The sequence below is a fragment of the Dendrobium catenatum genome, unplaced genomic scaffold (genome assembly GCF_001605985.2).
Source record: "Dendrobium catenatum unplaced genomic scaffold, ASM160598v2 fragScaff_scaffold_621, whole genome shotgun sequence".
Classification (NCBI taxonomy): domain Eukaryota; kingdom Viridiplantae; phylum Streptophyta; class Magnoliopsida; order Asparagales; family Orchidaceae; genus Dendrobium; species Dendrobium catenatum.
In genome coordinates, this window is record NW_021319083.1 from 18301538 (window position 1) to 18318097 (window position 16560).

A 16560-nucleotide genomic window follows, 5' to 3' on the forward strand; every position below is an offset into this window, starting at 1 on the left:
TCTCCACTTGTGTGACGCGGCAGAGCTTCCATTTGTTTCAGTCCCTGGTTGCTGGTTCTTCTGATTGCTGCTTTTGTCGAGCGACCTGTTGAAAAAAAAATTGATTTTTGAGATCTGTTGAATAATTTATTGTTGAATTTTTTTAAAAAATTTGATTTTTTTGACCTGAATAGATCTCGATGAGGAAGAAATTCAGTTCCTACGGGTTGAGTTGTTTCGCTCTGGATCTCATAGAGCTCGTTGGGATCATCAGGTTGTTTTAGCTTGTGATTCCTGAATGCGGCTACGAAGACCTGAATCATGAACCAGCATCAGTTTTTTAAAAAATATTATTATTATTATTATCACAATTTTCCAAAAACTTGGCTTTTGGTTGTTTGAATATTCCGTTTAGCTACATTTTTATAGAACTATGATTAAATAACTTTAGTTAGTTGCACACTACAGCAGGAAAAACAAAGTTTCTTGCATGTCTCCCACAAAAAAAAACGCTTTTTCTGAAGTTGATTTTGTTCGGAACAACTTTCTTATTGCTTTCTAAAATAACTTTCAACAAAAAAAATCTTGAATTAAAATTTTTTGTATTAAAATACTATTCTAAGAAGCAGTAAGAAAACTGTCACAAATGAAGTCTTCAAAATTAGATGATACACGATTCTATTGAAAGTACGATGAAATCCGCCAGAACTTAAGGTGGATTCATTTGTGGTACAAACTACTGATAAACCTGACGGATTTGCCACCATAAATTATGATTATAGAGACTCCATGTAAGCAACTATAAATTTCTACGACTTGCCAGCTATTATTTCGTTGAAATTTCCGGCGGAGAAATCCGTTGAAAGAGGTACCATAATTAATAGTCTTTCTATTTATTTGGGTGTAAGTAGGCCAAGCTAGTTTGCGAGCAGACTTGAGAGGTCAACTCATTAACTAGCTCACAAGTCGAACATATCAATCAATAGCTTCGAGCTCAAGCCTATACTCAAGCTCAAGCTCAACCTATCTCAACTTGTAATTTCATTGAGCCAATCGATTAACTTAAAATATATTTAAAATTAATTTAAATTAACATTATATAATACATTTTAACCTTTTTAAATCAATTCTATATTAAAAAATAAAAATCTTAAAAAATCTAAAATTAAAAAATCAAACTCAACAATTAAATTAAGCTCGAGCTTTCCAAACAAGCTTCATTATTCAAATTTTTTTAACCAGCTCGAGCCCAATAAAAATTAAACAAATTTAACTATCGTTTACACCCCCATTCTTAATTGAGAAGCAATAGAAGTTTAAACCCACCTGAAAGATTTCAAGAAAAGCATTATCCTTTTGATGACCGGAATTCGATATATTGGAATTCCACACGCAAAGACCAAAAGAGCGAATATCACGGCGACGGCGCATTCCGTGAAGCCCCAAGCAAAGCCCTTTTCATCCTGGATCCAAACGATGAAGGTGAGGCTTATTGCTCCGCCGAGGCAGAGACTGAGAAGCAGCCAGTTGAAGAAGCTCGATATCTGCCTCGCCTCCCTCGGGTTTTTCTTGTCGAACTGGTCGGCGCAGTGCGGCGGCAACGCCGCCTTGACGCCAGCGGAACCGAACGCAATTAAGGCTTCGTTTGGGACGGTTTTTTTACCGCTTCTTAAAGCAATTTTCTAGTAGAAAAAAATTAATTTTTGTACTAAAAGATTGCTTTAAGAAGCAATAAGAAAGTCATTCCAAAGGAAGCCTAAGCAGAGCACCACGAACATGACCGCCTCGTTCCTGCCGTATACTCTAACGCAAGTCGACGATAGGTCGAACACCTTGCAGGCAGGAGGAAGTAAAGCTCGGTGGTGAGCTTGGATGCTCAGCAACCCAAGACCCTGTCAAAAATTCTTGACATGCTTTAAGAAGCGCGCTTGCACTAATCTCAAAGTATATGAAAGGCCAATATTAACTACCAAGATTTCGATTATGATGGCAAGGCAAATAACTTTGTATCTGTGAATAAAAGTGTCGGCAAAATATATGCATTTTTGGTAGTATTTATGTTTATTGTTCGTTGATGTAGAAATGTACTCTTTTAATACAGGTGAGCTTTGACCTCAACTTGTCCAATAATAATAAAATTAAAAAAAAAAAAACTCCTCTCAGCAAATGAAGAACCGATTCAAATGAGAATCAGCTTCGGCTTCGTATGGGAAGGTTTTTTTATTATTTTATAAAGTAAAGTTTTAGTACAAAAAAATTTTTAAAAGTAAGAAAAAAATAATGGTTTAAAGCTGGAGAAATTATTCTGTGCAGAGACTGAATGCAGAACACTATTCGGAGACTATCCAGAATACACCACATCAGCAGTACCGAGCACGGGGTGATGTGGCGCATTCTGATTGGTCTCGAGACGGCATTTGACGTCCGTACAGAATAATTAATCCTAAAACTGTCCCAAAGGAAACCTTCATCTTTATATTAGGTGAATAGAATTCCAACATATCTATTATTAAGGTGGTATTAAAATTAGTCTCTCTCTATAATAACGATTAGCATTAATAAAGTTAAGTGGTTTTTTTTTCCAGCATGATATTTATTATTTGGGGTTTGTTTATAATATTTTTTAAACTAATTGTGAAATAATTCTGTAGAAAATAATCTTTTTTAAAGTTATTGTGAACATTATAAATATAATATTTAAAAAAAAAAAATCAAAATGATGTTTTATTGAAGCTACTATATATTAGAAATTTTGGTTGTTAAAAACAGTTCCTCATTACAAAAAAATTTTGAAGACACAAAGAAAATAATAAAAAAGTAGTAGCCTAATGAATTATAATTGTTATTTAACACTATTATTAAAATAGACTTTCGCAGCATTTTTTCTACCCTACAACATCGATAAAAGTACCTACTATTTGATTTGCAGCAGTTTCAAAACTGTTGCACATCCACCGTATTTGTTATTGCTGCAAACGGCTTTCGCAGCGTTATTTAAACGGCTGCCTTAGATGTAGTTTTTAACTATGTTTATTCTAGCAACGGTTTTAACCGCTACATTTATGCTATGTTACAGCGATTTTAACACCTACAAATTTAGACAATGGGTATATAGCAACGGTTATAACACCCACTATCAATCTGGAAATGGGTCTTTAGTAGTGGTTATAACTGCTGCTAAACTGCATTACAAGTCTAAAACAACGATTATAACCGTGGCAATTCTGTCAGTTAAAAAAAACCAATTTTAAGCATGCCTTTGCACATTTGGCTCAAAACCCATCACATAATATCTCAAGCCAGTATAGACGGCAAATTCCAGAAAAGAAATTGGAATCTTAAGAATCCAATTAAGCATAAGCCCATGTTGGAGAGAATAAGAGATCCCTTTATTTGTTAAAAAGAGGAAGATTTTTAACAATGGCTAGTTCTGCAAATCCATTGAACAGATGAGTCATAAGCCCAATAAAGAAAAAAGAGCAGAGTTTAATAAAGACTCAATAACTACAACGAAGACACTGTAAGGTTTCGTTTGGAATGACTTTTTTTTGTTTCTTAAATCAGATTAAGGTTTCGTTTGGAACGACTTTTTTACTGTTTCTTAAAGCAATTTTTTAGTACACAAGTTTTAATTATTGAACTAAAAAGCTGAAACATAAGATTTTGTTTGGGCAATTTTCTCATTGCATTATTTTTCAAATCTCATTCATGCTTCAACTTAGCTACTGTTATTTGTAAATTTTTTGCTGATTTTCAAAATGTTTGTATCCAAAGCTACTTTTTTAGGTTGGGATTTGCTATAGTAATTGTAAAAAAAAACAATTTCTTTTACTAAAACAAGAATATATTTATAATATGATGATATCTATAAAAGGTTTTATAATTTTTATTTTCTCCCAAACAATTTTACACCTCCTTTTATAAAATACTTCGGCCATCCCAAACAAACCGTTAAATTACCAAACTTTAATTGAATTTAAATTATAGTAATCACAATATGAACTCCTTATATGCTCATATATATGCAAAGTGTGGTAAATATTGATTTATAGTTATTTTTTATGACAAAGAGAATTACCTTTATACATTTTTTCGCTGTAGCAAAAATATATTAGAAAACTCTCAATTAAATATGATAAAATATGATATTCTTACGTCTCCTTTTTATGTATTCTTCATCACAAATATAACATATTTTAAGAGAAATTTTATTCAAACTAGTTCAAATAATTTATTTGTCTGGCAAGAGGAGTTTGTGCCCGGCATCTTGGTGCTTACCACCACACGCATTATCGATCCCGACAATGTATGGCCCTACATATGCCTCAGTCCCATCAATGGCTACCTAGACAAACATCATCGCAAATCCATCTATTTCTTCACATGCAGTCGATCCTATCGATTAGTCGCATGCAGCCGATCCTATCGATTCGGTCCGTAACAAGCTCTATCCCAAACTTTTCTTCTTCTTCACATACAATCAATCCTCTCAATACCTTCTCCAATAAACTTAGTTTATCGCAAACTCTCTTCTCCTTCATATGTTGCTTGTATAGTTGATGCCTTCCGCAACAAGATTCATAATGAATTCCATTTCACCTTCACACATTCAAAGTCACGTCAATGCCTTCCCCATTGAGCTCCATCACAAGTCCGCTTCTCCTTCACACCCTACAAGTCCTATTGATGCCTCTCTCCTAGCTTTCAATGATTCTAACCTTGGCTTGACCGAATTTGTAAATAGATTCATTATTGGATTTTAACTTCAATATATAAGAAATTTGTTAAATACAAGAAATTATTCTCATTGGAGTTAGTTTCGTCAAAAATAAATTTTTAATTTTTGACTTATCATGCGTATTATGATGTATATAAAATCAATTTTTTCTTATTATATATGTATAATATATCAAAGGAAAAATATATGAAGAAAATATAACAATTTTCTGCCTGAGAAACATTGATCCTGATACATTTATGATAACCATGCAACAAAAGGGCTGGACTTGGCCCAGTCACGAAACTGGGCTAGGATTTTAAGCCTTCCACAGCCAACCAAGCAATTCAACAAGCCCATGCAAGTCAGGAACTTTTATTAGGTCCGGTGTAATGACACAGAGGAAGGTTCGTTCGGAGGCAAAATCCCGCCAAAAAACTCGGTATTTGCTCGATATTGCTATGTATTATTTGATAATAACGAGTATATATATATATTAAAAATGCACAGAGTTCAAAGCACATTTGCATTGAATCAAAATTAAAATTTGCTTTAATCAAATTGATTCAATTTTAAATTAATTTTAAATCACTAAATATTAATAATTCATTTTTTCTATTTTACAAATATTTAACGAATTTTATTACAATTTTCATAAATTAATAGTCAAATGTATTCAAACTCTGAATAAGTGGAGAAATTACTAAATGTGCATTATGCGTAGAATATAAGAATATATGACTATGTAATCAATATGTAAAATATACACATCATACCATAATTATATTTTAGAGGTATCAAAATGGATCAACAGGTGAATTTTGATGCAAATCTAATCTGATGAGCCAGATCCAACAAGTTTAACAAATATGACAAAAAATTGGACTTGAACAAAACTTGCTAACAATCCAAATCCGATTTGATAACTCATTTTATTAAAAATAATAATAATTTATGTATCATCAGTAAATTATCTTGATAGGGCACAAATCTCGAAGTAAAATCGAGCCAGCAACTTCAAAAATTAAATCTAGGATCACTTGAACTCCAATTTCAGCGAACTTACAGTCAAACTGAGCATCTCGGAAATACAAACTCAACGACACAAAATTAGACTCAATCCGAGACCAAATGAGTTCAAATCAAGGACCCGAAGCGCTATTGAAAAGTTCGAACCACAATTTGAGTTACCAAACGGTTTTCAAATATGACGTTCTTATAATCGAATCGAGCGGCTCGACGAGACGAATTCAACGAGCCCAAGATCTTTTAATTTCGACATCATTAAGACCTTCAAATATCTAATGAACGATGCCTGATCAAGGAATTCAATATCGGCCGTCCATCCGACCACTCCCTATTTACCCCTGATCTCTCACCTATTTACAAGTCATGGCACTCCAGAATATCTATAAATAGACCCCTCATTTCTCATGAGAGGGTACCCAAGCAAGAAGAAGCAAGAAGAAGAGAATAAGGGAAGAGAATGATATGAGGGAATAACTCCTCGACCACCGCCGTAGTTCTGCCCGACGCCCGAGTGACACTGGAATTCTGCCGGACGCCCGAGTGATGTCTGAATTCTGCCCAAGTGACGCCCTAATTATGCCCGACGCCAAAGTAACGCTAGAATTCTGCTCGACTCTCAAGTGCCACCGGAACTCTTCCCGATTTTCAAGTGACGTCGGAATTCTAAGCGATTCTGAATTCAACTCGAATACACAACTTGATGTAATTTGATTTCAATCCGTAAGTGAAACATTGTAATATGATCATCCTAAATTTTAAGGACGAGTTAGCCTCTTGTACCTCAAAAAAGACTAGTGGAATTATTTCAACTCAGCATGAACCTATGATTTTTTTCCCTTTTCAGGGTTTTCCACATATAAATCCTAGTGTTATTTCTCTCCTGTTTGTGTGCTAGATATCCATACAATGCTGAGACGGAAATTTTCTAACTCTATCGCCGTGTATATTCTAGTCCGCAATAAAATTATTTTTTTTATTAACTTGTTATATATAAATCTAAGATTAATTGATAAAAAAATGAAAAGATTATACCAACAAATAAAAGAATTTTGAAAAAAATATATTAAACCAATTTTTTTCAAGTCAAAATCGAGTTGGCGAGTCAAGCCAAATATGACTAATTTAATAAATGGGTCGGAATGCATGACCCGAACTCGACCTATTATTTCAGAGGCGGAGAGGCCACCCGAATTTTTCAAGTCAAATCTGAGTCAAATTGGTAGTCGGATCATTTATTAACACCCCCACATTATAATCTATTTTATTTGTTTATATAATAAATGAAAAACAAAACTAAGGATATAATAAGTAGCACTATTCCCCCTTTAAATTCACAAATTTAAAGCTCATACCAACAAGAAACACATTACAAGATACTTACGTTATTTTTTTCATAATAAATTCACATCTCACAATATTAAAATTTAAAAAATACAATGAGAATATAATAATATACTCCTAAGATACTCCAAACATAAAATACATAACGCCTAATCCTAATAAAGTAATAATAATAATTTCCCCATCAAATGAGCTATGGAACCATACAATAATTTACTATTGTAGATGCTCTCATCCAATAAATTTAATATCATAATTAAGATTAACAAAAACCCTCTCTCATGCTGTCAATCATTAATGCAGCTCATCAATCTATTGGTTAGAAGTTTTAAGTACCAACTAAAAATTTTTTGACTTATTGGTTCAAAAGTCTTAAAAAAAATGTTGTTAATCATTATCCACTTAAAAACAATTTTAAATTAAAAACAAATTTTGCATAATTTCAATTTGCCATTTTATTGGAGAAATTATTACGTACAGAGTCCAGATCGGTCGGATTATGAGGGTACACACAGGGGCGGATCCAAATCATTTTTTTAGGGTGGGCAAACTTGCAATTTGCGAAGGCGAAGGCGAAGGCCGGCGATCTGACCTGATCTTTCTAGTGCGAACGACGGAACGAGATGGCTTCTAGCCTTCTATTGCAATTCTGCGAACGACGGGAGACAGGATGGGCAAAACTGACACACAATTAATAAATTTAGGACAGAAAGTTCTTTTGGGCAGGGGCAAAATTCTAAAAAAAAATCCTCTCTAATGATTTTTTTTTAGGATGGGCATTTCGTGGATCCAGCTATGGCACACAGTCAATATACAGTTATGTGTATTTACTATATATTTATTGTGTATCTCATAAATTTGGAAAATTATTAGGTTCGGTCACCTGATACAGATATATCCGAATTTCTCTCTATCTATAGTAAAGCACAGTCAAAATGTAGTCCAATCACAGCTATGCTGTAGTAGCTGCACTTAGATTGCGTTTTGACAGTATTTTTATTGTAGATAAAGAGAAATTCATATAATTCTCTCTGTGCTACAACCCGACCTAATAATTTGCCCATAAATTCAGACGCATAATAATCTATTTTTTATTGACACTCTTCCTCAGTAATTGCTGAATAACAAAATAAAAAATGAAAACAAGGTACCGTTCAAGGCGGAGAAGCTACCGTCTTTATCAGAAAAGCCCGTTTCTTCACGGGGATGCTTTTCCAAATATTGCGGGCCAGTCGCTGATAGCTATATCGACTTCTCCACCTCTCTTTTAAACTCTATATATGTTTCTCTTTCTCTGAATCAGTATCGCAGCTAATGGCTTCTTGCTGGAGCTTACTTCCCCTCTTCTTCTTCTTCTTCTTCTTCTCTCTTTGCTTCCATGAACGCGAGGCCGTCGCCGTTCAAGGTATGTCTGTTTCCTTCCTACGAACTTAGTTAATTCAATGGTAGTTATTGTTATGCATGGTTTGTATGTAATATCCACGGCGGTGGAGCTTGATGTCGGTCGGAGAAGTGGGTGGATTGGTCGTCGGCGGCGAGCTGGCGGATGAAGGTGTAAGGGTTGAAGTTGCAATAATGGAATAGATGGTGTCCTTTCTTCGATTGTTGCAAGTCCATTATAGTTAAGAAAAAAAGGGGCAAATATTTATGATACCAAAATCTTATATATTTAGAAAACTAACAACAAATTATCTTTGTTTATAAGAATATCATCAAAATTTAAAAGTGCAGAATGAAATTTTAATCCGTATTTTTTTAGCTACTGTTTTAAATAAGGGTTCGATATGTAAATAAAATTTGTATGAATGATCTGGTTGTCATTTTTTCAAAAACATTGCATTCAAAAGAAAAGTATACAATAAGATATTTTATGTATATCATATATAACAACAAATTTTTTTTTTATTTGAAAATTTATGCAAATTTTTAAAAATTTATTGAAACCATCACTATCCAAGGATTAATTATTTGTGTTTGACGTCTGGAGACCAATCAGCGTGCGCCACATCATACTTGTGCTCGGTACCATTGATGTGACATATTCCGATTGGTCTCTTGATGACGTTCTGCATCTGATCTCTCGTCTCTGCACAAAATAATTTGTCATATCCAATACGTTCTCCGCATGAATTTGGGGATATTTTTATATTAATTTTATCAACTTTTAAATAGCATATACCTAATAAGGAGGTCTACTTAGATTTCATTTGGACAACTTTTATGTTATTTTTTAAATCAACTTTTTAGTATAAATATTTTTAAATTTGAATTTTTTTTTACTTAAAATTGCACAAAAAATAAAAAATTTATCCCAAACAAAACTTTAAGTTATTATAATAAGTTCAATAACTGTTTATCCATCCAACAAGCAATCAAATAAAAACTTTTTTTTTTTTTGTTTGAAAGCATATTCTGAAATAAATTTAGATAAATAATAATTTATTGTTTCCACCCAAATAAATAAGCATTTAAGGGCATCTCCAACCGAACGGCAAACACTTGTTTGCCGTTCTTGTTTTGCTCCAACCGATCGCCATTTTTTACTGCATTTGATGGCGGATGAACAGTGGGACGCCAATATTGGCGTCGCACTGTTCACTCACGCCATTTTTTTCTCTCAACCGGAAAAACGCGCGAAGGGAAGGGCGATCGTTACCTTCTCAAAAACACCTAAAATGGCGTTCGATTGGAGCATCACCGCGCCATTTTGGAGTTTTGCGTTACTTTGCCGAGAAAAATGAAGTTTTCGGTTGGAGATGCCCTAAGCAGTCATAAAATCGATAAAAAAAAAATCTAAATTAAGGGCTAAACACTAAACTCTAATTGCTTCTTAACGTAAAAAATTGACCTAATTGGCTAGTTCTATTATACCATATTTTTATCAATCTTAATGCACTAAATCGGTCAAATCGACCGAATCTTAATGCACTACTTTACATATATTTATATATAAAAGCTGTACAAATTAGGTAATCTAACTTCATTTACAAAGTCATATTTTGACCAACCAATGTCTTACAACATTTGACAAATTGCATAAAAACCTGTTATAAATATTTTGTTAATTAAGCGGCTCACAATTTTTTAAGGAGAATTTATGCGTATTATAAAATATTTATACATCTAATACTTAAACATTAATAATTATTAATATAAACTAAAATTTTAAATTATATTAAAAATATCATTAATATTAATTTTATTTAAAATAAAACATATCTTTACATGGTTTAAAAACTAAAATGGTATATAAATAAATATAAAATTTTAGGTGTTAGAAATATAAATATAAAAATATTTTGTGATATGGAAGTAAAAAAACTTAAATTTTAATCGCCATACCTGATAAAAAAAGCCTTTCTCGCAGGCGGCCAATTCGCAAAGGGAAGCATAGAAGTTGCCGGCGTCGAGCTTCGCGAGCACTCCACATTCACCGAGATTGTAACCGCCGCCCCGCTAAGCGCCGGCGACTCCGGCGCCACCTTCTTCTCCCCTTCTTCGCTTCCCTCCGGTTTCTTCGCCCTCGGCTCCCACGCCCAAGCCCACACGTCCAATTCCTCACCCCCCCGCGCACTCATCGCACGCGACACCTGCGCCTCTCTCGCCTCCCCCACCGACTTTACCTTCCTCTTCTCAACCAATTCCACCTCGCCTTCCCCCGCCTTCTTCTGGCAACCCATCCCTCCTCCCGGCTACGCCGCCGCTGGCCACCTCGTCACCTCCTCCCCACAAAAACCCCCTCTCTCCTCCATCCGCTGCCTCCGCAGTGACCTCCTCGAGTCATGCGACCCCGAAGCCCCAATCTGGTCTGCCAAATCCGATTCCCCTTTCACCGTCCACCTCTCAGACTCCTTCGGCACCATCGTCGCAGGCGAAAAACCTCCTTTAATTTGCATAAATAAGAGCTTATTGACCGTTGCTGCAATGCCGAATCTCACCCAAATTACCGCCCTGATCAAAACTTACTCTCCCTGGATCCATTTCCACCCGAAAGAGCCCTACCTACCCTCTTCCGTCTCCTGGTTCTTCAACAACGGCGCGCTGCTTTACACGAACAGCAGCCCTAACAGGCCGGCCCGCATCGACCCTCCCGGCACCAACCTCCCCCAGGGTGGCACCAACGACGGCGCCTACTGGCTCGACCTTCCTACCGACGCTGCTTCGCAGAATACCGTCAAGGCGGGAAGCCTTCCCTCCGCCGATGCCTATATCCACATCAAGCCGACGCTCGGCGGCACAGCCACCGACATCGTTTTTTGGCTCTTCTACCCTTTCAACGGCCCGGCGAGGGCCAAGGTGGAGTTCTTCGACATCGCCCTAGGGCGAATCGGGGAGCACGTCGGGGATTGGGAGCACGTGACTCAGAGATTCAGCAACTTCGACGGCGAGATGAAGCAGATGTACTTCTCCGAGCACAGCTCCGGAAAATGGGTGGACCCAAAGGAGCTAGAATATACGCCTGTTGGGAGTAGGCGACCAGCGGCGTATCCGACGCTGCACGGGCACGCGTTTTACCCGAAGGCAGGGCTGGTGTTGTTGGGGGAAATGGAGAACGGGATTGGGATAATGGATGAGACGGCGGAAGGGGGCGCGGTGATGGACGCGGGGGCGAACAACGTGATCGTATCAGCGGAGTATTTGGGGGTGGAGGAGCCGGCGTGGTTGCAGTATATGAGGGAGTGGGGGCCGAAGGTGAGCTATGATGTGGATAAGGAGTTGGAGAAGGTGATGAGATTTCTGCCGGGGGAGATGAAGAAAGCGCTGGGGGATTTGGTGAGCAGTTTGCCGAAGGAGGTGTTGGGGGAGGAAGGGCCGACGGGGCCGAAGGAGAAGGCTAGCTGGAATGGGGATGAGTCGTAGATGGTGGTGATGATGATGATGATGATGTTGGTGGTGGTTGAATGGCCTTGTTGGATGATTGTATGTCTAGAGAGGATTGGAGTGCTGGTGTTTGTACTTAGTTTACAAGAAAAAGGATTTTTAGTGGGCTAATATGGAGATGAAGGTTTTTTACTTTTTTTTTTTTTTACTAATTTTTTAATATAAAAATAAAAATTTTATATAATAAATTATTTTAAAAAACAATAAAAAAATCATCTCAATGTAAGTCTATCTTATAAAACTTCATTCATTTTGAAGAATTCTTTGTATGTATATGTTTATATTAGTAGGGAGTGAATGTTTCTTCTAAAAATTTTTAATAATAAGACTCTTTTGTTTCTAAGTATAATATCCCAATTATTTTACATAATCGGAATGAAAAAATATATTTTTCATTTAAAATTGCGTGTAATATATATTAATTTATTTAAATTATACTTATATTCATAGAAGAAAGTAATTTCATCTATAGCATTGGATAATTAAAAACATTGTAAGGGAAAAATTATTTTCATTTCAATAAAAATGTTGATATGGATCTATGTTTGAGCTAAGGTTTGCTTGCTCCAAATTAAAAATTTTAGTTTTGTTTGACCAAAAATAAGAATCAACACACTCATTCTTCACGTATTTGACATCTTCTAAGCCTTGAACATAATATTAAAAAATTTATTCTAAACATTTTCACACATCAATTAAAATATTATCAAGTTGAACAACTTTTCCAACTTATTTACTTTAAACTCTCTCTAAATTCAATATTATTAATAAGGCGATAAAAACAAAAATCCCTATTTCAATTATAACTTTAATAAAAATAAATAAAAATTTCCAAATACTTTAGTTGAAATAAGTGTATTTTTATATTTGATTCAATGAATTTTTTAAAAGATATAAAAAATTAAATATATATTCGAAATACTTTTTTAGTATAAAAATTTCTTACCAATAGCAAAAAAATAATGACTGAAAATTGTCCCAAACAAAACCTTTATTCCAAAAATCCCAACATAGCTTAAAAGAAATTTATCCCTTCATAAGCAAGGGTCATTTTCAAGGCATCAGGTGTTTTTCCTACATTTCATAATATTATTATTATTATTTTGGGCTGACAAAATAAAGATAATTATCATCAAATATTTTATTAGAATTCCTCTCAAAATTGTTAAATTTATTTTTATAAATTTTAATTCATTTCTCACATATATTATACTCATCTTAAAGTCAATTGCTTTTGAGAACTATATTCTAACAAAGGCTTCGTTTAGAACGGCTTTCTTTCTGCTGGTTAAAGCAATTTTTCAATAAAAAAAAATTAATTTTGTACTAAAAATTTGTCTTAAAAAGCAGTGAAAAAGCAGTCCCAAACGAAGCCTTATATTTGATCAAAATTCAAAGGATTCCCCTCTTCCATCAGGGAGTGGCTGGATTTGCAGCAGCATTAAACTATTCCTTGGCCCTGAGATAAAAATAATGACAAATTTAGTTATGAAAATGAAAATATAAGCTGTCAACTAAATAAATAATTTAAACAAAAATTGTAAACTTGATAAGATAAATCTGATAACTGAATTTGAAAATAGGCAGTCTATTGTTTTAATTACAGCAATAATGTTGATCAAAACCATGAAAGTTCACCCTGTTCTCTCTAGGAGAGAATGTTAGGGTTGCTTTGATCCCTACTCAAATAGATCACAACTCAAACCACTCCAATTTGACCTCGATGAGTCTGGTTTCGCTCGTTAATTTAGATTCGAGCTCTATCCAAATTAAAAATCAATTAATTGTTCAAATAGTTTGAATGCTTAAGATATAGTTAGTTAAACATACATAAATGCATAGACAAATACGATGGATTATGCAATGTCTAATACTTTCTAGATTAATGTCTTCTTCAGTTATTGGAGATGTTCCAGTAATTATGTGAGCATCATTAAAGAATATTGATCTCCCTTGTGACCTTTTGGTCGTATTTGATTGGAACAATATTACAAGTAGATAGGATGATATATTGGTGTGAAAACCGGATTAACCTGCAAAACAGAGGAAAGGGAAGAGAAGCAGAGCAAGCAGAAGAAAGAAGAAGGAGAAGAATAAGAGGAAGTGAGGGTAATTTCACTGTAGCTGTATTCAAAAGTTCTACTGAACCCGGCTAACTCCAGGCCTTACATAAGCTGATTCGAATAAAGAAAATATTAAAAGGGGAACTAAATGCTGAGCTGGCCACTAATTGGCAGAGAGGCAATAACTAACTAAAGCTGCAAAAAGGTAGTGGAAACATAAGCAAGGTAATGATATCACCGGAATGTTCTGGTACTATGATACGCCACATCAGTTCTCCCCCGCCGTGGAAGATTCCTCACCTGAGGAAAGAGCTTGAATGATACCTGCGTCCGGTGGTTTATAAGCAAAAATGTCAGATACATTGAACGTCGATGGTGTAAGGACTGTGGGTGGGAGGTCCACGACATATGCATTGTCGTTGATTCGCCGCACAATGGGAACTGGTCCTAATTTCCTGGGACTGAGCTTCGAATAGGTTCCGGGTGTAAACCTTTCCTTGCGAAGGCGAACCATCACGAGATCGCCAGGATGGAATATCTTTTCACGCCGGCTGAGATCAGCATGTTGCTTGTAAGTCTGATTGGCAGTTTCGAGCTTGTTTCTTATGTCTTGTAACAATTTTGTATAAGTCTCGGTAGTGTGGGTTGCTGCCTTGCTCTTGCAGTGTGGTAACACTGCTATATCCACCACATGATTTGGGCACTTCGTATAGACTATGCTGAACGGACATTGTCCGGTGGATCGGTTAGACATGGCATTATACGCAAATTCGGCTTGGCCAAGGTAGTCATCCCATTGCTTTGGGTGTTCATGAGATAGGCAACGCAGCATGTTACCTAATGTGCGGTTCACAACCTCAGTTTGCCCATCCGTCTGAGGGTGATATGCGGAGCTCAGCTTGATTTCAGTCCGGAGCCTTTTCCATAATTCTCGCCAGAAGTGACTGACGAACTTTACATCACGGTCCGATGTAATGCTGCGCGGTACTCCATGGAGACGGACAATTTCCTTGAAGAAGAGGATGGCGACGTTGAGGGCGTCGAAGGTCTTCTTACAAGCGATAAAGTGAGCCATTTTAGAGAAGCGGTCGACAACTACCATAATTGAATCAGCTCCTCGTTTGGTTTTCGGCAAGCCCAACACGAAATCCATACTGATATCCTCCCAAATTGAATTTGGGACGGGCAGCGGCGTGTAAAATCCAGTATTCTGGGCATTTCCTTTATACAATTGACATATAGGACACCGCTCCACAAATCGTGTAACATCCCGACGGAGGTGCGGCCAGTAAAATCTGCTCTGCATCTGTTCCAGTGTTTTTGTTCGGCCGAGATGTGCCGCCAGGCCCCCACTGTGCAATTCTTTGGTTAAATGTTCCCGCCATGAGGATGCTGGAACACAGAGTTGGTTCCCTTTGAATAAGAAGTTGTGCCGAATGGAGAAGTCAGTGAACGGTATCGGCGGGTTGCTCATCAAGCTGTTCCAGGCAGCAGAGAAATCACTATCTGACTCATATAACTCCTGCAGAGCCTCTAGTCCAGGCGTGTCAACTTGTAATTGAGTGATCAGTGCAGTGCGGCGGCTAAGAGCGTCGGCTACCCGATTTTGAGTTCCGGATTTGTGCTTGAGTACAAAGCTGAAGCGTTGGAGGAATGTCAGCCATCTCGCATGCATTTTATTCATAGTCTTTTGACTATTAATGAATTGAAGGGCGTGATTGTCACTGCATAGAACGAAATCCTGGTGTAACAGGTAATGTTCCCATTGCTTCAGGGCCCGGACGACGGCGTAGAATTCCTGTTCATATGCCGACCAATTCTGACGAGCTGGGCTGAGCTTCTCACTGAAAAATTCCAGAGGTTTATCATCCTGTGCGAGCACTGCACCCACGCCTATAGATGAAGCGTCGGTGTCGACATGGAACGGCTTGTTGAAGTCAGGCATAGCCAATACAGGGGCTGTCGTTAGTGCCGTTTTAAGGGTATTGAAACTCCGCTCATGATCCATCGTCCATTGCAGTGATTTGTTTTTGAGGCATTCAGTAAGTGGTGCAGCTATGATGCTAAACCCGCGGATGAAGCGACGGTAGAAATTGGCGAGGCCGATGAAACTGCGAACCTCGGTCACGGAACGTGGAGTTGGCCAATCAGTGATAGCACGAATCTTTTGAGGATCCACATGTACGCCTTGGCTGGAGATGATGAAGCCCAAGAAATGGACAGTGCTCTTGGCGAACTCACACTTAGTTAGATTAAGATACAATTTATGTTCTCGCAAAATGTCAAGAATTTGAGAGAGGTGAGTGCAGTGATCTTCTAGTGAGCGACTAAAGACAAGGATGTCATCAAAATAAACGACACAATACCTCCCCAAAGCGGGCCTGAGTATCTCATTCATGAGCCGCATGAACGTCGCCGGAGCATTGCACAGTCCGAATGGCATGACCCGCCACTCAAATAATCCATCCCGAGTTTTAAATGCCGTCTTCCATTCATCTCCGGGCCGGATACGGATTTGGTGATAGCCGCTTCGAAGATCTAGTTTTGAAA

General features: G+C 36.8%; 1 protein-coding gene and 1 long non-coding RNA gene across 4 annotated transcripts; one reads left to right on the forward strand and one right to left on the reverse strand.

Annotated features, from left to right (window-relative positions):
* Positions 1-7438: 7438 nt before the first annotated feature.
* On the reverse strand, positions 7439-10547 carry LOC114579715. Of its 3 annotated transcripts, none has more exons than XR_003700872.1 (3): positions 10409-10547; positions 8218-8662; positions 7439-7715 (listed from the first exon to the last, which is right to left on the reverse strand). It is a non-coding gene; the product is annotated as an uncharacterized LOC114579715 (long non-coding RNA). The 3 variants fall into 3 exon arrangements; XR_003700871.1 differs by having other exon boundaries at positions 7439-7746; XR_003700870.1 differs by lacking the exon at positions 7439-7715 and having other exon boundaries at positions 7879-8662.
* Positions 8358-12058, forward strand: LOC110105478. The gene is made up of 2 exons (XM_020835008.2): positions 8358-8471; positions 10434-12058. The coding sequence occupies exons 1-2, from the start codon at positions 8381-8383 to the stop codon at positions 11924-11926; spliced, it is 1584 nt and encodes a 527-aa protein (XP_020690667.1). The 5' UTR covers positions 8358-8380; the 3' UTR covers positions 11927-12058.
* The last annotated feature ends 4502 nt before the right edge of the window (positions 12059-16560 follow it).